The following is a 21,098-nucleotide window of genomic DNA, read 5'->3' as shown; positions in this document are numbered from 1 at the left end:
TGATAAAACGTACGTGCCGTTAAGTTTTTTCCTAAAAATATAACATTAATTAACAGAGATATCATATTCTGTCGTCTACATTTCTGTGTGTTACTCATTACAGGTAAAAATTTTAAACCAAAAAAAATGTATTAATGGGTCCTAGATACAAAAGTATCGTCGAATCCGGTCACCGGACACTTGCGAAAATATCTTCGGCGTGTGATTAAACTCGTGGTAAATTTTTTCTTCCGCGGAAGCTTCGTCGTTATTATCATCAGCCAAGTGGATTCGCATAATGGAACAGATCTGTTGCAAGCAAAATATTCTTGATGAGGAAGCATCAAAATTTATGGTTTAAATTAACTACGATCAGCATATCGTGGATCATCTTGAAATCTTTCGCGAGGCAGAACATTCTGTTTGGGCCAAGTAACGAGTAAGTCGCGTTTAAAGCCGTGATCGGACTACGGATTGGGATTGAGATTGGATTGAATTTGACCAATTAGAGCAAAATTCGCTAAACTTGAAGTTAGTTTTCTTTATTCTGATTGATTAAATTTCAATCCAATCTCAATCCCAATCCGTAGTCTGATCACGGCTTCACGACGAAGTAATTAGAGTGGGATTGCCAGGTGGGATGGAGACTCGTTTCTTCATTGCGACCGTGAACCAGAGAGAGGGATAAATTTGGCCAATGTGCCAAAATCAACTTGTGCCGAACGAAGATACGCACGCTACAAAGATACCGATATTTATCTACTAGAACTAGACGATCCCCTCTCTGCCGTGGACTCGCACGTCAGCAGACACCTCGTCGACAAGTGCGTTTGCAGCTATCCAAATTTCTTGGTAAGGGTTTCACGGTCGCAGCAAAATATTTATATTGCGGTGAAACGAGAAAGAATTTTGGTTATTCTTTTTCTAATCATCAATTTTCTCGGCTTCATTTTTAATGACTCGATAATCGTGATCGACCTGTTAATCTAGTTTCAAATCACCTCGGGCGATAATCACTGGCATTTAGGCTTGTAAGACACGTATATAGTAGTCGTAATAATAGTAGCGAAATGTGGCCGGAGATAAATTGAGATTATATAAGATGATATTAAATCGAGCAACCTCTTTTAAAATTGAATGCGAATCAACTGAGATATATATTACTTGTGCAATATTAATTGTGCAAATCTTTTCTTTGTATGACACTCAAACGGTATCTTAAACAATGAGCTTGTTTTTTATAAAATGTATAAAATTTGTTTAAAATAATTATATTTTTTACATAATATATATATGTTATATAGAGAGATAATCATAGTTGTTGAATGATAATATAACGCTCTTCTCTCTCTATCTTCTCTTTCTTTATTATAAATTGTACATTTATCTCTATTTTGAGTAGATATTATTAATTTATAAATTATCTTTGCACACGCTTCCGTAAATTATTGCTAGGCTCCTTAACGACGTTACAAAAAAGAACGTAACACCGATAAATATCCCATAGATGTTTTCAAAACCTGTTAAAACGACTTATTTCTGAACCATGTTTTTTTTGTATTCTTATTTAACAGCGACGATAATACAGATATTTAAAGTTAGGCGAAGTATTTTGTATTTTTTGAAAATTTCATAAATACATGTAAATCATCAGCTTACGTCGGTCAAAGTGCTGAGGCAAAAGATGGTAAATTTGCCAGCTGTCAAGCAGAGCGGTTTTTGCGATCTTGCCATGCATAGTATTATCATTCGCGCATTATTCTTCGACATATTGTACCAATGGCAATCATAAAACGCTTGGCACACTTTAGCACTCTGTGAAAAAAATATTTGCACGCACTATGGAAAAACGATCAGAATTGCACGCAGATATACAAACGTAAATTTAATTGTATATATACATATATTAATTCCAGCTGCATTCTTTTGATTTTTATCTTTCTTCCATAAAATATTACCTCGGTCAAAAGGTTTTCACCGACAGTGCAATGAGCGTAGAGTATAAGCAGGACTAAGAATTGGAATATCAAAAATGTAACAAGCACTCCTCTCTCACCTCTAGCAAAATTCTGCGCACACATAAAGTCGATAATATAAAATTAATAATAGATTGTAATTAATATAAAATAAAAAACATTTACAGTAAGAATTAGGAGTGACATAAAATTTAAAGCACAAGTTCTTTTATAAATAATGTCAGGATGTGAATTTTTTTTGTAAGAGAGTTAGTTTTTAAAAACTTTTATAATAAAATTCAAAAAAATTCACATGTTAATATTAATTATAAAAGAACTTATATTTTAAATTTCATGCAATTTTATTGCTGATTCTCCTTACAACAAATTCTTTAAATCGGTTCCTTAATTATTTTAGTTTTTTTAAATGCAAAATATAAATATTTATATATATATATATATATATATATATATATATATTATATATATATATATATATATAAAATATTTTTATATTTTGCATTATTCATATATAAGTACATATGTGAATATTTTAAAGGTATTATCTTAAAACATGTTAGGAATAGTGTTTTTAATGCTACAAAAATATCACTTTTGCATAGAATTATTGTAATTAAAGTTATGATATGCGAGTTTATTTCAATATATACATCAAGACAAAAATTTATATAATTTTATTATATCATAATCCAAAATGTTTAAGGGACTAAAAGTCTTATGAAAAAAATAACTTCATAGTAGCCAAAGAATTCGGCATTAAAATTAAAATTGCGCATTTAAGGTACTCTTTAGATACGTAAATGTACGAAATATTATGTCCGTGTAATCATCGTTATAATATTGACTCACCGTTAAAATTTGATAACCGAGGATGCATACGAGAGAAGTAGCTCCTACAAGATGAGCCAGCAATGTCACACTGAATGCTTTTCTTATTATTTGTCCCATCCTGAAAAAATATTCAAATTATATAAATGAAATTTTTATTTAAATGGAAGTTGCTAATAACAGACATTGTTATTTAAAACTTCAATTGTCAGGGAAAACATTTTTAAGCAAAAAGCTGGAAAAACGAAGAACTTGTCCAAAAATCTTTGTTTTAAGCAAAAGTGAAAAAGCTTGAAGATTTTCACTTTTAAGCGGAATATAATGCTAAAGGAGAGCTTTTAACAAGCAATACAAATAATTCTCAACTATTGCTCCCTCGTGCATCGAGCTCACCGTAATAATCGTATATGCATGCGCACCACATGTCGCACCTCACCCTTGCAGTCGCAGACCTCGGTGTCTATATTGTTAATCCGTAAAGCGAGAACCGACATCTGACCGCAAATGTGAAAGACAAGGGTGACCATGATACAGTCAGCTGCGCTTTGTCCGAAACCACTGACGAAGACGAATGGCATTTGCAAAGCATACGTAATTGTGTACGCGCGCATGCTTTCCACGGCGTAGAACAGATGAAAGCGATAAGGCAATAGATAAATTATTTGAGTCACGTTCTCGCTGATCGGTATTTCGGGGAGCCCTGAGAAAATGTTCAACCATGACATTGACATTATAGTATTGAAAAGAAAATCGCGTATTTACACCATAAAATTTCTACGTTTTGCACATTTTTTCTCAACTCAAAGAAATACCAAACTTTGAAAAATTGAGGATAAAAAAATTATTCTTTAATAAAACGTGAAACCTCGTTTTGTAAAACCAATTAATAACAAAAATGCGAGACAGCCAATATATCTATGAGGCTTTCGCATATTTCACACAATTCACGTAATTCTCCTGATGGATACGCCAGGATTAAGGCCGGTATTCATAATCAGATCTTATTTCAAGACCGGTCTTAAGTAATATCTTAAGATGCTAATACGGCTCTGTGATGGTCTTAAATATAAGAACCGACTATGAATACCGGCCTAAGTTATACGAAAGAGTAAACTCACCGCCACTTCCGAGGATAATAATAATTGGAGTCAAATAATACGAGGAAGCAGTCAAGGCGACAAACGTCATCAACAGCTTGACGAAGACCTTTGATCTAGCGTTGTACGTCATGACTGTCTTCACCTCCTCGGCGGTTTTGTAGCTCGTCCTATCAAAGTCCTTCATGGCCTCCGTTATGACCTCGCCAATTTGAGCGTTGTACAATCGTAGCATGCTCATTCGCACAAATATCTGCGAGAACGCCATATTCTCTGTCAAATTCATGATCACGTGTTCGAGGTCACCGGCGAAAAGAAGAAGATCGAGGTACTCCAGAATCATGAGGAAACTAAAGTAGCTGAAATTAATCGAGAAGATAAGAGTGTTAGGTTTAAAGGGCCAGAGACCCAGCATCGACATTAGCCGTTTGTTCCAAGACAACACCTCGGCCGCACGATCCAAGTCTTTTTGATCCTGAGAAAATCATAAATTCTTCATAATTAATTTGTTAATCGTTAATAATGTAATACCTTAGAATTCTTCGTGGCGTATTGCAAAATTTGTTAAGTGTAACATCGACGAGAATCTGCAACTCACCTGCATCGTGCCTTATGCTGTTCCTCCCTCGAAAGCTCGCGTGAAACTGCGGCAAATATACAAATGCGGGATCGCAAGTAATCTCTGTTTTAGTGCTGTCTATAGAATCTGATGGGAACGGACGATACGCCGGGCAATAGGTGTGCCCAAAATTAAGCATGAATTGCATATAAGCGTGTTATCGAAGCCACCTGTGCCTTTGATCCAAGAAAAGTAAAATCGAACGCTTTTTCCCCTCGCGATTTGTTCTTCGACAGATTTGTACGGTCACAAGACAAATTGCTGCCATCAGTTTGTTCTAGACTGCGCGTGCAAAAAATGTAGCTCCACGAATTTCCATCGCAAAAATATCGCGCAGTGTGAACGTAACGTCGGCGTCGGAACGATAATTTTCCCGTCATGACGAAGAGAATCTGTGCATTTTTGATTATTTAACTAAATCTTTAACAGGTATTCTAGTGCACAAAGACACGCACTCAAAAAGATTTTACAGCGCAAACAAAGAAATCTTGCTTATAAATATAAATAAAATTGATTTAAATTATATAGTAGCGTGTGATATATTAAAAGTTAACCGAGCTTAAATAATAAAACATTGTAAATTGTTCAATTTTTACCACTTTTTATTTGGTAAAAAAATATATTAATTTTTCTATGTTTTCTTTCAATCGATCTTATAAGAGATTTTGCGCACAATTTTTATCTTATTTGTTTTATCTTTCTATTACAATTTTTGAGACAATTTATATAGTACCTCTAAATTAAGATAATTACAATATATGCAACGCAAAATGTAAGTTTAGTGAATATTTTAAGTGTATTTTTCTATTATACAATTCGTTTAATATTGTGTGACTCATATTTCCTACTAATATCTAATTTTTTTATTTTATTATAACATCGTACGCAGCATCGACAAATACGCCATGGAAGTTTACATACAACATACAATATTATATTTTTACATAATTTTTTTTATTATAATTTTTAATAAAATTTTATTAACAGAAATTTTTGATAAAAAGTTCTTGGGGAAGCTTAATTGAACAACTTATTTCCAAATTATCTTCAATTTGCACGTTTAAAAATACGGCATGTGTACTTAAAACAATTTAAATATAGCTCCTCGATTGTAATCACTAGTTCACACAATCGCAAGTTTATTAAGTCAAACTGATAAATTACATTTTTCATTATTTTTATTCATGAAAATATTACATAAGCATACTAGTTGGTCGCCAATTAAACAATATCCGAAGAGTATAACTAGCGCGATAGTGCCGAAAAATGTAAAGGCACCGGAGGTCGCTATTTCTGAAGTCTCCAAGTTCTAAAAAACGGAAAGTGTCATTTGTAAAGATACATATATGTATGTACATAGTATAACATGATCTAATCCATAATTTCGATGATACTCTTTGAACAGTTTACTTAAAATTGATTTTTTCTTAACCAAAAATATAGTATATGCGTGTTGTCATTGAAGGAAAGAAATCAGCATTTGTAAAAAAGGATAATGGAGGATTGAGGAATATCTTTGTCCAATGATGAGAAGAAGGAACTAGGAGAAGCGATGGCCTCTCTCATTTTTAGATAAAAATTTCAATATAACATAACTTTGTAAAGAAAAATTAAAAGGTGTAATGTGCCAAGTGAATGCCATAAATATTTTAAAATATAGAAATATATAATACATAAAAATATATATTTTACCGCCTATCACGTGCGAGACATATAAATGAAAGTGGCTAATGGCTAATTTTGTCGTCAAGTTAAGCCGACTAGATTTTACGTTAAATGAAAACGTAAACTGGCGCCTTTTGAAAAAAAAAACAGATAAAGAAGATTTCGTGCTATCAGTAAATTTACAATCGTTTAAGTATCAGGATAACGAGACCACACAGTAGACACAGTAGCGTCTCACGCCAAGTACATAACAATTAATCCAATAATCTCGTGAGGAGAGCATTAGAGCATTATTCGTTACTTGAATGAGATAATTGGTTATATCTTTGAAGTGTCTTCTTTTTCTCGGAGATTTGATTGCATTGTATATATTTCACTCACGATAAGAATATATAAGGAAATATGATAAAGTGGTTGCGGTTTGATAAAGTGTCACTGACAGACTCGATCGTGTTGTTTTCAGACGACTGATGAAATGGTCTTTGACACCGTCGAATTGGTGAGTGCAATACGCATATTTGACTTTTGAAATTAATCCTGTAAACGTAAACTATCCTTTTTTCGCAAAGATTTAAAATATCTATTAATGTAATTAATAAAACTTTCATGTGTATTTAACTTGACAGACTTTTTGATAAATTGCCCAGGCAGTAGTGCATCTGTGATATCCTTCCACTTGGGGTTACAGGTGAAAGTGATAAACAGATCAGGACGGCCGTGGTAATGACGGGTAAAATTTCATCTTATCCGAATTTTTTTTAAAGATTTAGCTTTGTTTTCTAGAAAAATTTTAGTACTGGTTTCATAAAATTAGGGTGAAGGGGATACCGATTTATGCTTATGGCGTCAATCGTTAAAAAAATTACTAATTTGCACATTTTATATATTATATTAACAAATTGTTTATAGTTTTAAATGCAGAAATCGGTAACCTCTTTTCAGATGATCAGAAAATTCAATACTAACCTTCCTTTAATACTTTATGTACAATTCTTTGAAATTCGGTCATTCGGAACCGGTTTCCAAAAAGATCGGTAACAAAAAATAGTATACTCTTTATAGCACTCCCCGGGAAATTCTACCCCTACTTCATGTATAATTCCTTGAGATTCAATCAATTATTTCCCGAAACAAGTAGGGTTTTACAATTAACGCAATGTTAAATCGATGTTGACTTTGGAAGTTCAGGCTACATGGTCCATACATATATTGACTTCGCATATAGACCTTTAATCGCGTATAAAGCTGGATCTAACCAACCAAATCTTAAAGATTTGTATATAAAATAGGGGTAGAAAAAACTGAAGAATATAATAGAATTATAAATAGTCTGATATCTCAAAATTGTCGGAAGTTAGAGCAACCACGAACGTTTCTCAAAAAATTCTAAATTTTATAAAGAAAGAACCGATTATAGCCAAATTCAATACCAACCTTCTTTTAATGATACTCTATATAATACGAGCAAATATGCTTTATATATAGTTATATTAGTTTAATTTTTTGTTTTTCATACATTTACAAATGTAATAACAAAAACAATATGTCTTGATTAATTCATGTAGAATATAACAGAACTTTACTTTTACTTATGTAATGTATAGAATTTTTTAACACATCAATGAAACTATGTTGGATTATATATAAGAACTAGAGAACTTAAATAATGTTCCTGTTTTTTTCTTCAAAATAAAGCGAAGTTACCCTTTGTGCTCTTCGTAAACTTATTGAACTCGAATGCTGAAAAAAGTAAAATTAAAAATTAGTCTTAAAATAGTGAAATTAATTGCGTCGAGTATTTGAGATAGGAACATTTTAATACCTGACGCTTTGTCGTCAGACTCAGTTTTATTATCCCGTCGCGGAGTATGTTTCGGGGAAGGAGCCATTTGTGCGTCTTCTTCGGCACAAATTGGCGCTATATTGGAAGTCGGAGATAATGTATAATTACACAGCGACCCCTCGCACAATGATGGCGCACCTGCAATAAAGTTTGTGTAATTTATTTTCATTTATAACAAATAAATACATCTAATTTTTTCAATTATAAAAGACGAGCAACTTAATTATAATCACAACCTTTTGATACGAAATCCTGATCGAAGAAACTCATATTGCTGTCACAATATTCGTAATTCGTCGGAGAAAACATACTGCTTGCGGCAACAGTCGGCGGGCGCTGAACGGGTTTCGCCATTAACGGCGTAACATTGAAATGTACGGGTTCTATCTTTTTAATCTTCGGGACCGACAGGGATCTCAAATCCATTTCTTTAACAATAGTCGACGGCTGAGGAGTCGTTATTTTATCGATACTTTTCTTACTATCCTGCCTTTCAAGTCGCATCCTTTTTGCTTCAATTTCGTCCTGTGTATTCTTGGCGGCGCTATGCTTGAGCGGGCTTTCTTTTGTACGGTAGCTTGGTTGCGTTTTAACGGGCTCCTGCGACTTCTGCGTCTTTTCGCGATGGATCTCTTTCATTTCTACGTCGTTGTCGTCGGCCAAAATCGCTTTCTCAGCACTTGGCTCCGCATTCGATGCTACCGAAGCAGCGCGGGCGGCGCGCGTATCATCTTTTTCCGAAACGATAGTAATTTTCGAATCAGACCTTTCCGTTTCAACTGCGGTAAGCTTGTAATCGTTGTCACGTGTCGCCTCTACGTCCATTCTCTCAGGTGACACCGAAGTGCTCTCGTTTATGCATAACTCCTCCAGGTACAAGGTATTGACGGATATGGTATCTGAAAAGCAAATGACTTTGATATATAGGACAACGCGTATTGTATATGCATGTGTCCATGAATAAAGCCCTTGTCCTACGTATCTAGGTACAAGGACAAGGAACTAAAAAAGTATAAAATGAATGTTCACCGTCGAGAGGCTCGTGAGCCCATTTCCACTGATCCTGTTGCACTCTCGCGCGCATTTGATTTTGCGCGTACATTTCTCGAAGCGGTATATTGATCTTCGGCGGCGGCATTTCCAGCATTTGCTGTTTCCTCTGCCTTTTCTGATCCTCCTCCTTTCTGCGCAATACTTGCAGCTACGAAAAGCGACTAATTAAATACCTACTTACACATTGAATATATGTATATTGAAAAATTATTTTAACATAGTCTGGATACCTCCGCTTCGATTGACTGAAACTCTTTCCTGTGATATTTTACATTCACTTTTAGCTTCACCAATTTCTCCTCCAATTTCATACGCTCTAACATCATAGTGGCGAATTCGATTATCTTGCAGCGCGTGCGGATCCAGTTGACACGTCGCCTCTGCTTGACAATCGTTATCATCTCCGCTTTCTTGTAAGACATGACCATATGCTCGATTTCAAGCTTCTCCAAATTGTTCTTGGCCGCGTTCCTGGCCTTTGCCAATGGAAATTTCTCGTATACATCCTGCTCGTGAACATTTATTTTGATTAAATGTTGAAATTGCACGAGTAAACGCGAGACTTAATACTTACGCGATATTCGTGCCATGTTTTCTTGTATTCGGCTACGATGTCTCGACACTCTTGCGATCTCAGTTGAATCAGCTGATATTGATCATCGGCATTTGCTTTCATAGTTTCTAAAGAGACCGAGACTTTGTTGATGCTTATATGTAACCTGTATGACGCAACAAAGTTCCGATACGTAAATTCAAGAAGAATGCAGTATAAAAATATAAAAATGTTAATACGCCAGGATTAGATAATTATTTCGTGTACTTTGTTAAAGTATCGCTTAATATCAGTTTAATCTTGTTCATCTGCGTGATCTTTCCCTTAAGTTCCTTTCTTCTGTTCAGTTCGCTACGCATCGTCACCTTCAGTTGCTTTATTTTCTCTGTATTGGCTAGAAATTATCAACAACATTCTTTTCTCAGCAAGTAGTTAGTAAAAGAAAATCGAAAAATCAATAGGTAAAAACGTATGAATAATTGCACGAGAATGTCTTTCCTTCCCATTCAAGTTTTACATTTCATTGAAGTGCTACGTCGCACTACTTTGCTTACCGTCGAGATTTCTTTTGACTGCCTCAATTTCCTGTTTTAAACAGGTTTCTAGCACTTTCACAAATTGAGGATCGTCGTAACTCTCTTGATTATCCATATCTATTATTTTTTTTGTCGAAAATTATATACTTTTGTGCGATGCGACGCGATACGTGCGTACACCTTGAAGCGACGCTATTTTTTTGAATGGTCTGAAGTTGTATGCAATCGAGGAACAAGTGTCGCGCTTAGCATGGGCGAACGGTGACTTTTCGGGCCTGCTGCTAATACTATTTCAGTGATTTTTTTTTTTCGGAAAAAAAAACAAAAAATTGCAATAACGTCAAAAAAAGACGAAAAAATTACTATAAAAACTAATTTTTCTATCATAACACTCACAATCGTTTTCTCCTTATTTTGATGTCACTATAATTTTATCTGTTTTATCTAGACAACAGCTTATAATAATATTTAAACATTAATAAATATACAATTTGAATAAAATGTACTTATAATAATTAAGTAATATTTATAAAAACTATATGGACGGTTTAACACGTTTTTACTAGAAATAATTAAATTAAATTTATAAGAATAATTAACTATTATATACAGGATCTCACATACAGGGAAGTCGCTGAAACCAATTAGCTTTTATTCTGTAATGCATACGGATCGGGAAAAATATAGACAAAAATAAAATTGCGTTTAATAGAAGACATTTGGCAGTTTTATTTGAGTATAATATTCAGTATAATGGAAAATTTTTAATTTTACTTGATTTTATAAAAAATAGCAAAAATTATATTTTCTATTAATATATGTACGTGCGTTTTCAAAGTGCGCCCCATTACTATTTCAACAAAATTACACCATATATTACACCATTAATCACTTTTAAGAATTGATTTTTGTTTAAATAGTAACGGTGCACCCTTTAAAAACATATATTAGAATGTCTGTGATTTTTGCTACGTTTTATAAAATCAAATAAAATTAAGTAAAAATTTTCCATTATTTTTTATGTTTTTTGGGTCGTAGAACAATAATCAAGAATCTGTAAATAGTTTTTTTCGTAAGCCGATGCAATAAAAAATTATTAACAATTTATTTGTTTAACGTGCTCTAGCGATCAAACTATACATCCTATAAAAAAATGAACTAGAGAAAATTTGTTCCTCTTTTCACGACGAACAAAATGGCGTTTGAATTTTTCCAAAATCTTGATTATTGACGGAAATATGTTAATTTTTAGATAATTACTGCCTACGCGTCGCGGAGTACCCTAGGCGCGCGTGCGCGCTCGCGCTCAATTGTACCACAAGACAAGTTCAGACAAGTATTTCCCGAAAAATTAGAATAATTAGAAAAAGGGGTTTCCAGAAAATCGGTAACAAAAAACTATACATAGTGGCACTCCCTGGAAAACTCTACCCCTATTTCATATATAGTAAAAATTCGGTTCAGGGGTTTGGGCTGGGCGTTGATGAGTCAGTTAGGACATCTTCCTTTATATATATAGATATATTTAGCACTAAGTTTGTAAATTATAATAATTACGGTTATTATAAATTATAATAATCGTTATTTATACATGTTTCCGGGTTTCGTAGATAAATTTCGACGAAGTACTTCAAATTAAAATTTTTTTAGATAAATTTGCGTAACACGGACAAGTACGCCATCGACGTTTTCACAATCTGTAAACGGAATGCGTTCTAAGAATAATAACAAAACGATAAAAAAATATATTGATTTGTTGACTCACACTCGTGTACGAGCTCAATGACAGCACGTAGAATTTGCCGGCAGTCAACGTCAGTGGTTTCTCAGCTCGAATCATACCAATGCTGATTAACTTTGTACACGATGGTGAATTATTATACCAATCGGAATTATAAAATGACTCGCGCAATTTGGTACTCTGAATAAAATAAGCAATATTATTGCAAAATTAAATTTGTCTTCGCAAATGATGAATAAATAATTCGTGTACACGAACTGTTAAACGTTTAACCCACTTGACATTTTTCTAAATAAATATATAATTTTGTCTACAGTAAAATGTAATTAAAATAGATGAAATATTTTAAAATAGACAACAAGATACAAATTTTGCACTGGCGTTAATCCGATTGAGACATCATAAATAAATTGATTACCTACATATTTTAATGCTAAGATAAATTATTCTACTTTTCATAATTACCTCATTAATGAGACACTCGCTTATATAACAATAAGCGAGATGTGTACTAAGTACGCTGCATACATATAGTACAAAAATTATAACACTAGCTTTTTCAGTATGTTCCGAAGTCTGAAATATAATTTAACCAACCGTTATTCTGATATCAGTTACGGACATTAATTAATTTATAAAATAATTATGCGTGTATATTGATAAAAATGCTTAACTTTGAAATTTGATAAACAGCAACAAACTTGAACGAAAAATAAATTTTTAAATTTCTTAAAAATTTAATGCCACCTATTCTTCCTACTAATTAAGATACTACGAAGTGTTGCTATAGTAATCTCTTATTTAATATCAACATTTTCCTCTCAAACGTATGAGAAGCACGTGAATTGCGAGGCGAATGATCTTTCAAATCTCAAGTCATGAAACTCACCACAATCATATGGTACAGAGTGAAACAGAGCAAGAGTACAGTGCCCAGAGTTTGTTGTAGGCATATCAGGTTGAAATTGTCTTCTAAGATCTCCGCTAATCTGGAATAACGGGTGCATCGTTAAAACACGGTCGCATTATTCCTGACACTAAGGTGATAGCTACTAGCTTGTCATAATCTATAAGGAGCAACACATGATATACAAACGTATTTGAAATAATTATGAAGTTATACACGTGCTGATATGATCGAATAGGGGATTTACTTTATTAGATGGCGATGTCTCAATATGATGTTTCTGATATGGCGATTGTAGTTCTCATGGTCTCTCAGCAAATTGTCGACCTTGCACGATAAAGCGGCAAACTGGCCGCAGACATGAAGAACCATGCTGAGTAGGTAAGCATCCAGTCCAGCGTAACCGCATACCAGCATCGGTATCATGATCAGCAGGTAGATGCAGATGCATATGTACGTGGACGTGTCCTTGATCTCAAAGAAGGGATGAGCCGAATACGGTAATTCGTACGAAAAATCGGAAAAATTACCGGCCGCCGCTATATACATCAGGTTACTTTAATTTTCCATATCCGACTGATCCGACTGATCCGAAAAAGGACCAATTAACTCTATCTTTATCTACAGATTTTCTGCCTTTGCCTTTTATTAACGTATTTAAATAGAATTGAGATATTCAAGTATTCGAAAGTTGTAACGTCGCGATATATACAATCTTATTAAAATAAAGGACAGTGCGTACCGTATTACTTAATTGTTTTATTAAAAGATTGATTATTTCAAGAAATAATCAAATTTTTATTACCACCGTCAGAACACTCATGAAACTTTTTAGAATAATAAATTCCAATCGGGATTGTTTAGTTTTTCCAAGATTTCTATTGTGTTTTCTAGAGAAAACGGAATAATTCCGATTGCAATCCATTCCGAAAAGTTCCATAATACGTGCCCAGATCTCGGTATCTAAAAATATCGACTTGAGCGCGGTATGTCTACTCGATGCCTCTTTGGGAGCAAATATAACGTATTAACGGTCTTATGACAGACTCATGAACAACCTGATAATGCTTTTTAAGCCATTATCATGATATATAGCTGTAAGTCTTACGCGTGACGACGACGTATAATTGTACTTACTTGCGTTCCAATTTACGAGAAATTTCATGACGTAATACATTATAGCCGTACCCCCTGTCAGGAACGTCGTAAACTTGGTAAATACGATCGCGATATCGTTATAATATAGATATGCCATTTTCTCGCGGACATTATCGTACGCTTCTGTCGAGAAATCGATCTCGATGCTTTTCAGAAACTTGGCCATTATTTCGCAGCTCCGTCTGCATATAAACATCTTCCCCGGTATCGACGCGATACCAACGTTGTCCGTTAAATTTGCCACGACGCGCTCCAGCTGATTGATATTCTTCATCAGATGGCCCACTGCCATGATACAGTAAATTATCATGTAGACGATGAAGAATACGAATAGAGGCTGATTCACATTGCACGGCCATAAGCCCAAGAAGGACACGAACCGTTTGTTCCAAATTATTATGTTTGACGCTTGAGCGAGATCAGCCGACTGAAAATTGAAATATCAGGTCGTTCAGGAATTCGCAGTCGTTCCTTCGGAAATAATGGCGAAATAATGGGACGTTCTTTATATTGCTGTCGAATACCTGCATGGCTTTCTCGACTTCGACACAAGTCGAAGATGTACGGCAGACTGACGATAAATGTATCGTGTTACCTCCGAGGTAAACTTTCCCAGACAAATGCTGGGAAATGCAGACTATGCAGAGGAACGCCCCATTCATGCAAAATGAACATGGCTACGTTCGGGAAGCGCGCTATTAGCGTTATCGCATCATTCTATCTTCATCGCTCGTCAGGTATAAAACAAGGATAGAATAAGCTAATATAATAGCGCGCTCCGCGAACGCAGCCATGTACATCAATTTTGCAGTATCAATTTTCTTGCAAGATTAATAAGCCAGTTGCGCATATCGTTTTTTCGCTGTCTCGTCACATGCGATATCGAAAGCGGAATCGCAGAAGTATTTCGCCAAAAATATCGCAGACAGGCCGTAATTATAGCTCTCCTCCGAATGCTCTCTTATTTCCCGTGTCTTACAGAAGTTCTTTGGCATGCCTCGACATGTAATAATATATCGTTTTTTTTCACTGCAGCTATTCGCCAGATGTTACTTTCTGATGAATACAAAAAAAAGAAAGTATCGTATAACGCATTATATTCATTCGTACTGAGAATTTCGCGATCTTAAGAAGTACAATTTCTTTAGTGCGCAACTATAGCTAGTACTGAATTTAATGTTACAATAGTAATAAATTTATATGCGCGTTTGAGTGGCAAAAACGAGTTTCAAATTAGACATAAACTTATTTCACTTAATAAAATATAATTTACTTTTATATATATATATATATATATATATATATATATGTATATGTAATAAATAAAATAAATTATACTGTAAAATCGAAAATTACTAAATTATTAAGTATTAATGATAAGTATCCCTAATTATTAATTATTAATGACAAATATTCCTAAAAATAATAAAAATTTCTAAAACAACGCAGAAGAGTGCGAGACATATATGAAAACGTAAACTGGCGCCTTTCGAAAAAAAAAAAAAAAAAAAAAACAGATAAAGAGGAGTTCGTGCTATCAGTAAATTTACAATCGTTTAAGCATCAAGATAACGAGACCACACAGTAGACACAGTAGCGTCTCACGCCAAGTACATAACAATTAATCCAATAATCTCGTGAGGAGAGCGTTAGAGCATTATTCGTTACTTGAATGAGATAATTGATTATATCTTTGAAGTATCTTCTTTTCTCGGAGATTTGATTGCATTGTACATATTTCACTCACGATAAGAATATATAAGGAAATATGATAAAGTGGTTGCGGTTTGATAAAGTGTCACTGACAGACTCGATCGTGTTGTTTTCAGACGACTGATGAAATGGTCTTTGACACCATCGAATTGGTGAGTGCAATACGCATTTTTGACTTTTGAAATTAATCTTGTAAACTACCTTTTTTTCGCAAAGATCCAAAGTATTTATTAATGTAATTAATAAGACTTTCATGTATTTAACTTGACAGATTTTTTGATAAATTAAGAATTTATAATTTTTTTTAACAGAAATGCCTATACGAATAGTTTGTCATTTATTCTTTTTAATAATTAATAAAAATATATAGGCAGTTGGTGTTATATTAAAAATAAAAGATATATTTGAAGATGAATAAAAGTTTAATGTGTCACCATGATAAACGACGATCAAAAGAAATATCCAAAAAATCCACGGCAAAATGCGAATGTCATTTCTCTCCTCACCTTTTGGTAAGTATTACAAATTAAATCTTGTAATGCTATTTAAATCAAAAGTAAATGTGTACAACATATGTTCGAAAATAGAATTAACAATTAGGAGCGTGATTGAGCTACTAAAAAAGTATTCGCACATTTATTATAAAATATTATATTGTAATATATTAATTTGGTTTAACAATGAAGAAATACCAGATGTTGAAAATCTTTTTATCGGAAATATAGACGCCTGGCTATTGAAGCTTTACGTACGAAAGAGATTTTAATGCGCGGTCAAGATTGCATTGCTTGTAGTATTCGCCATTTGCATTTGCCATACATGCGTACGTTCGAATATCTATATACTTACGCGAGTTAAGATAATAATTAAGTAATAAACAGTATGTTAATTCAAGGAATTTAACAATTAATACATACAGGTGGACCCGAACAATTTTTCGGACCGGCTACTACAAAAAAGATTTGGAGGAGACCGATCTCTACGCTACTCTTACGCAAGACAGAACCAACCATTTAGGCCAAGTCATAAGCAAAGCTTGGGAAAAAGAAGTAGAATCGTGCGCTAAAAAGAAAAATGGCCGTAAGCCACAATTGCTCAGGGTGCTGTTGCGCTGTTTTGGAAAGACGTTTCTGCTAATTGGAATTGCAGAAGCAATTATGGAATTGTTTTCTAGGTATGTTTAGCAAATAAAGATAAACGAATTATATATCAATACGACGCACGTTCGAAAGAAATGAAGATACGAAAAGCAGCGAACAAATATCGTAAACAAGATGGATATGAAATAATTATTTTTCTGTATGCTGTGGTGACACAAATTGATAAAGAAAGAAAGATTATTAACCTATTTAAAAATCCAAATTGCAATAGAGAATAAATTTTTCCATGTAAGATTTAATTCTCAAAAATATAGTTTTTGAAAATTGTAAAATTGAGTAAAACTTGTATTTCTATATGTTTAAACATGAATAACTTCTCTTTATTTATCTCGCGATTTAAATTTAATTTAAATTATATCCAACATATATCATTATTTTATATTTTAAGATTTTATAACAGTCAATTTTTTGTACGTTGCTCTTCATCATGCGTTTAATTACATTACAGAATGTATCAACCGTTATTACTTGCTAATTTGTTACGCTATTTCGCGAGCGAGAAGAAAGAATGGACCGACGAGGTGTATTACAGTGCAGGCGGTATAATTCTATTGTCCATCATGGATTGTTTTATTACGCATTATTCCGTACATTGCTCGTTTCACCTAGGATTGAAAATTAAGATAGCCTGTACCTCGTTAATTTATCAAAAGATATTGAAGCTCCCCAATTCTGTACTGGACAATGAGACATCCGTTGGACAGGTGAGAGATACAAACTCAATATTCATTTCCTATGTTCCATTACGTCTCAAATGTGAAGAAGGAGCAGCACAAGGCAAAGTAAACAGAAATTGGGGAACATAGAAAGATTTTATTTGTACCAAAATAATTTTGTTACAAATAAGCAATACCATCTGCCACTATACTTTATTCAAGAGCACATTTTAATAAATGCTTACTAAAAGATATAATTTGCATTTTATGAGTTTATACCACATTTTTAGATGGTAAATTTCCTAAGTAGCGACATTACTAGGTTGGAAGCATCCCTGGTAGATCTACATTACATTTGGATCGCACCTCTTCAAATCATATGGATCACGTACGTTACGTTTGCCGAAATTGGATGGGCAGCGCTGATAGGAATATCGGTATTTTTACTATTCATTCCTTGTCAAGGTACTGGCGTGCTTCAGTTAATAAATGATTATAAAAATCACGCGGTTAATACATGTCTCTGTAATAATATTCTACTGAACATTATATTTGATGAGCGGATTCGTTGCAACGTATCGAAATGACATGTACTGTTTCAGCGGCCTTAGCGAAGATAATTGCACCTTTAACGCTTAAATTAGCAGAAAAAACAGACAACAGGCTCAGGCTGATGAATCAAGTAATCACCGGATTGCAAGTAATTAAAATGTACGTTTGGGAAATTCCTTTTTATAATCTGGTGGAAAAGGCGAGAAAGTAAGTGTACCTCGAAAGTTTTAACCAAGTTTAATTTTGTTTAAACTAAAAACACTTGTCTTCTTCTTTTATTATTTCATATGCTATTTGTATTTTTATGCATTACTGTTTTTTGTAGCTATATAATTAAAGAATTTCTTTCGTATTCTTATTTCTGCTAAATTAATACAGACTCTTGTTATTCGATTGAGGATTTTAGAAATTTTACCAAACTGTTGTTAGAATTTAATTATTTCCAGGCGTGAGATGAGCGTAATAAAGAAATATTCTATCTTGAAACAATTAACTCTCACTCTCGACTGCTATGTGCCGCGACTTATTCTCTTCGTCGCGATATTGGCATACGTCTTATTCGGAAATTACATTAACGCCGAGAAGGTGTACCTGGTAACAGCATATTACAACGTTCTACGGAACTCGATGATTTTTGGCTTTTCAATGGGTAAGACTATCGATACAAAACTTAACAATTGACGTGTTACAAATGACGTGCTGAGAATTAATCCTTAGCAAGTCGTGATTTAATAGCTTTATCGCGATTAAAGATAAAATATAAAGAGCCTTACATATATAATTAACGCGGTATAATTAAATCATTTATATACTTTACACATACACCTTAAGTTTAACGACTTTTTAAAGATGACAGAATTTAGTACTCGTTGAAGATTAGCATTACATTCTATTTTTATTTATTTATTTTTTAAATTTTGTTCCGTAGGTCTCCATCAATTGGTACAGGCATTGGTTTGTATTCGTCGTTTGCGAAGATTTATGTTGCACGATGAGATCAGCAAAACGAAACAGAACCCATGTCAGACGGGTACTGATTCATTCGCACTTCGCATGACAAACGTAAACGCCAAGTGGCACGGCGAGGGTAAGGATGAGACGTTGCGTAACGTAAGCTTGACCGTGCCACCTGGAAGCTTCGTCGCCATCGTGGGCCAGGTGGGTTCGGGCAAGAGCAGCCTCTTGCAAGCGATACTTCAGGAACTGCCGTTGTCGGGCGGGAGTATCGAGAGCCACGGCAGGATAAACTACGTCAGCCAGCAGCCGTGGATCTTCGCGTCTTCCGTGAGGCAAAACATTCTGTTCGGGCAGGCGATGGACAAGTCGCGTTACAACGAGGTGGTCAGAGTCTGTCAGATGGAATCGGACATAGACTCGTTTCCTCACGGCGACCGCACCATCGTGGGCGAGCGGGGGATAAATCTGAGCGGCGGCCAGCGTGCCAGGATCAACTTGGCGCGAGCGATCTACAAGGACGCGGATATTTATCTCCTGGACGATCCTCTCTCCGCCGTGGACTCGCACGTCAGCAGACGTCTCGTGGACAAGTGCATCTTCGGCTATCTAAAGGTAAAAAGTCGCAGGGTGCAGCAAAATATTCATATTTGTGATTGACAAGACAAAATTTTGGTATAGAAATTTGTCAATTTAAGATGATTCTCTCAGGTAGCTTCTTGATTCCAAATTTTAATTATTTCATTCAACAATTGCCGATCAGGGGAAAACGAGGATTCTGGTGACGCATCAACTGCAGTATCTGCAACTCGCCGATCAGATTATCGTGATGAACGACGGTAGTATCGAGCAGAAGGGTACGTTCGATCAGTTGCAAGAGCTGGGCCTTGACTTTATGAAGCTGGTGAAGGCGGCTGACACGAAATGCAAAGAGGCCGAGAGAAGGCAATCTGAGATTAAGCGTCGAATTTCGATGAAGGGCGAGACGAGGGACAACGGGGACGTTCCGCCGATTGAGACGCAGGAGACGATGGCGAAGGGTCGCATATCTCGCGGAATGTTCTTCGCTTACTTCAAGGCGAGCAAGAGGCCCGTCTTGATCGCGTTGATGATGCTGATCTTCTTGGCGAATCAGGTGATATCCGGTGGTAGCGACTACTTCGTCGCGTTCTGGGTGAACGTCGAGTCGAGCTCGTGGCACAAGATAGACAATGCCACCCTGGAATTTCAGTGGGAGGGCCCGCTACCCCGCGACTCCATGATCTACTTGTACAGCGCTATGATAGTGTCCATCGTACTGCTGTGGAAATTCCAAACGATCGTGTACTTCAGCGTGTGCATGTGGTCCTCGGTGAATCTGCACTCCGCTATGTTTCACAGCATATTGCGCGCAACTATGTACTTTTACAGTACTAATCCAGCTGGCCGTATATTAAACAGGCAAGTGCAGGGCACAAGTGAAGGGCACAATAATTGAAAGCGAGATTATTTGTAAAGTATCATATTGACAAGTGCAATTTTTCTCATTAAATTCTGCTGTAAGTAAAATTATTAATCTCCAGTTTTTCAAAAAGAAAGTTTAAAAAATTTTTGAATGAAAATTGCAAGAATTACAATCTTGTCATATAATTTTATGCAGATTTTTATTGTTCACTAATTTGTCTAAAAAATGAATTATATTTTCTTTTTTTTTTCCAACTTTTGATAGCTTTATCTAAAGAAGAAAAATATTTCCCACTGTTAGGTTTGCTAGAGATATCAATATCGTCGACTTATTATTGTCGATGTGCGTATTTGACATCATAGTGATCGGACTCATCTCGATCACGGTGGCAGTTATGATCATAGCGGTCAACCCATGGCTGGCGATCCCCACTGTGCTTTGCGCTTGCATTTTTACTTATTTCCGTATGATATACATCTGCACCGCTCGCAGCATCAAACGCCTCGAAGGGACGAGTAAGTGATCTATCTATGCGATATACTTATAAAAGGCGACATTAGCAGCCAACGAGAAATCATTACTTTTGATCTCCGAATCTGCTTCGTTTACATATGTCCAGACAAATTTATTTCAAAGTTCTTTTCGTCGAAATTAGATTTCGTTT

The 21,098-nt window shown here is 34.9% G+C and overlaps 4 protein-coding genes across 9 annotated transcripts in view; 1 reads left to right on the top strand and 3 right to left on the bottom strand.

The window, feature by feature from the left end:
- LOC143893840 (putative multidrug resistance-associated protein lethal(2)03659) overlaps positions 1 to 21,098 on the top strand; it is a 28,756-nt gene that overhangs the window by 5,757 nt on the left and 1,901 nt on the right. The window contains exons 2-12 of one of the 6 annotated variants that reach the window (XM_077399596.1): positions 6,628 to 6,663; positions 15,980 to 16,180; positions 16,394 to 16,491; positions 16,588 to 16,842; positions 17,277 to 17,532; positions 17,775 to 17,949; positions 18,087 to 18,243; positions 18,483 to 18,685; positions 18,965 to 19,605; positions 19,754 to 20,430; positions 20,735 to 20,949. In XM_077399596.1, coding sequence (XP_077255722.1) covers positions 16,826 to 16,842; positions 17,277 to 17,532; positions 17,775 to 17,949; positions 18,087 to 18,243; positions 18,483 to 18,685; positions 18,965 to 19,605; positions 19,754 to 20,430; positions 20,735 to 20,949 — 2,341 coding nt within the window. In that variant the 5' untranslated portion in view covers positions 6,628 to 6,663; positions 15,980 to 16,180; positions 16,394 to 16,491; positions 16,588 to 16,825. Of the gene's footprint in view, positions 1 to 6,627; positions 6,664 to 15,784; positions 15,821 to 15,979; positions 16,181 to 16,354; positions 16,492 to 16,587; positions 16,843 to 17,276; positions 17,533 to 17,774; positions 17,950 to 18,086; positions 18,244 to 18,482; positions 18,686 to 18,964; positions 19,606 to 19,753; positions 20,431 to 20,734; positions 20,950 to 21,098 lie in introns of all 6 variants that reach the window. The other 5 variants (XM_077399595.1, XM_077399593.1, XM_077399594.1 and 2 more) reach the window with 5 other exon arrangements.
- On the bottom strand, positions 138 to 5,052 carry LOC143893850 (odorant receptor 67a-like). Its single transcript, XM_077399619.1, has 7 exons — positions 4,479 to 5,052; positions 3,902 to 4,355; positions 3,177 to 3,483; positions 2,805 to 2,904; positions 1,881 to 2,048; positions 1,639 to 1,794; positions 138 to 288 (listed from the first exon to the last, which is right to left on the bottom strand). The coding sequence occupies exons 1-7, from the start codon at positions 4,482 to 4,484 to the stop codon at positions 142 to 144; spliced, it is 1,338 nt and encodes a 445-aa protein (XP_077255745.1). The 5' UTR covers positions 4,485 to 5,052; the 3' UTR covers positions 138 to 141.
- Positions 6,795 to 10,403, bottom strand: LOC143893845 (uncharacterized). Its single transcript, XM_077399607.1, has 8 exons — positions 10,168 to 10,403; positions 9,881 to 10,007; positions 9,635 to 9,779; positions 9,291 to 9,566; positions 9,037 to 9,208; positions 8,244 to 8,906; positions 7,987 to 8,145; positions 6,795 to 7,904 (listed from the first exon to the last, which is right to left on the bottom strand). The coding sequence occupies exons 1-8, from the start codon at positions 10,262 to 10,264 to the stop codon at positions 7,849 to 7,851; spliced, it is 1,695 nt and encodes a 564-aa protein (XP_077255733.1). The 5' UTR covers positions 10,265 to 10,403; the 3' UTR covers positions 6,795 to 7,848.
- Positions 11,656 to 14,608, bottom strand: LOC143893851 (uncharacterized). Its single transcript, XM_077399620.1, has 7 exons — positions 14,480 to 14,608; positions 13,935 to 14,382; positions 13,045 to 13,336; positions 12,780 to 12,879; positions 12,356 to 12,466; positions 11,915 to 12,070; positions 11,656 to 11,846 (listed from the first exon to the last, which is right to left on the bottom strand). Exons 1-7 carry the CDS (start codon positions 14,483 to 14,485, stop codon positions 11,796 to 11,798), a joined length of 1,164 nt encoding a protein of 387 aa, XP_077255746.1. The 5' UTR covers positions 14,486 to 14,608; the 3' UTR covers positions 11,656 to 11,795.

The sequence above is a fragment of the Temnothorax americanus genome, unplaced genomic scaffold (assembly GCF_048541705.1).
Source record: "Temnothorax americanus isolate GAGA-0224 unplaced genomic scaffold, ASM4854170v1 Scaffold13, whole genome shotgun sequence".
NCBI classification, from domain to species: domain Eukaryota; kingdom Metazoa; phylum Arthropoda; class Insecta; order Hymenoptera; family Formicidae; genus Temnothorax; species Temnothorax americanus.
This window is presented reverse-complemented; position numbering and strand designations above follow the sequence as displayed.

Bases quoted from the DNA above. Each gene is read 5' to 3' on its own strand.
- LOC143893850 (XM_077399619.1), bottom strand. The intron at 3,484-3,901 runs GTGAGTTTACTC...ACATTTTCTCAG, and splicing joins TATTATCCTCGGAAGTGGCG to GGCTCCCCGAAATACCGATC. The intron at 2,049-2,804 runs GTGAGTCAATAT...ATGTGTGCGCAG, and splicing joins TCGGTTATCAAATTTTAACG to AATTTTGCTAGAGGTGAGAG.
- LOC143893845 (XM_077399607.1), bottom strand. From the start codon at position 10,264: ATGGATAATCAAGAGAGTTACGACGATCCTCAATTTGTGAAAGTGCTA. The intron at 8,907-9,036 runs GTGAACATTCAT...TTTGCTTTTCAG, and splicing joins GGCTCACGAGCCTCTCGACG to ATACCATATCCGTCAATACC. The intron at 7,905-7,986 runs GTATTAAAATGT...TACTTTTTTCAG, and splicing joins GTCTGACGACAAAGCGTCAG to CATTCGAGTTCAATAAGTTT.
- LOC143893851 (XM_077399620.1), bottom strand. The intron at 13,337-13,934 runs GTAAGTACAATT...TGATGTATATAG, and splicing joins TCTCGTAAATTGGAACGCAA to CGGCGGCCGGTAATTTTTCC. The intron at 11,847-11,914 runs GTGAGTCAACAA...TTCCGTTTACAG, and splicing joins CATTGAGCTCGTACACGAGT to ATTGTGAAAACGTCGATGGC.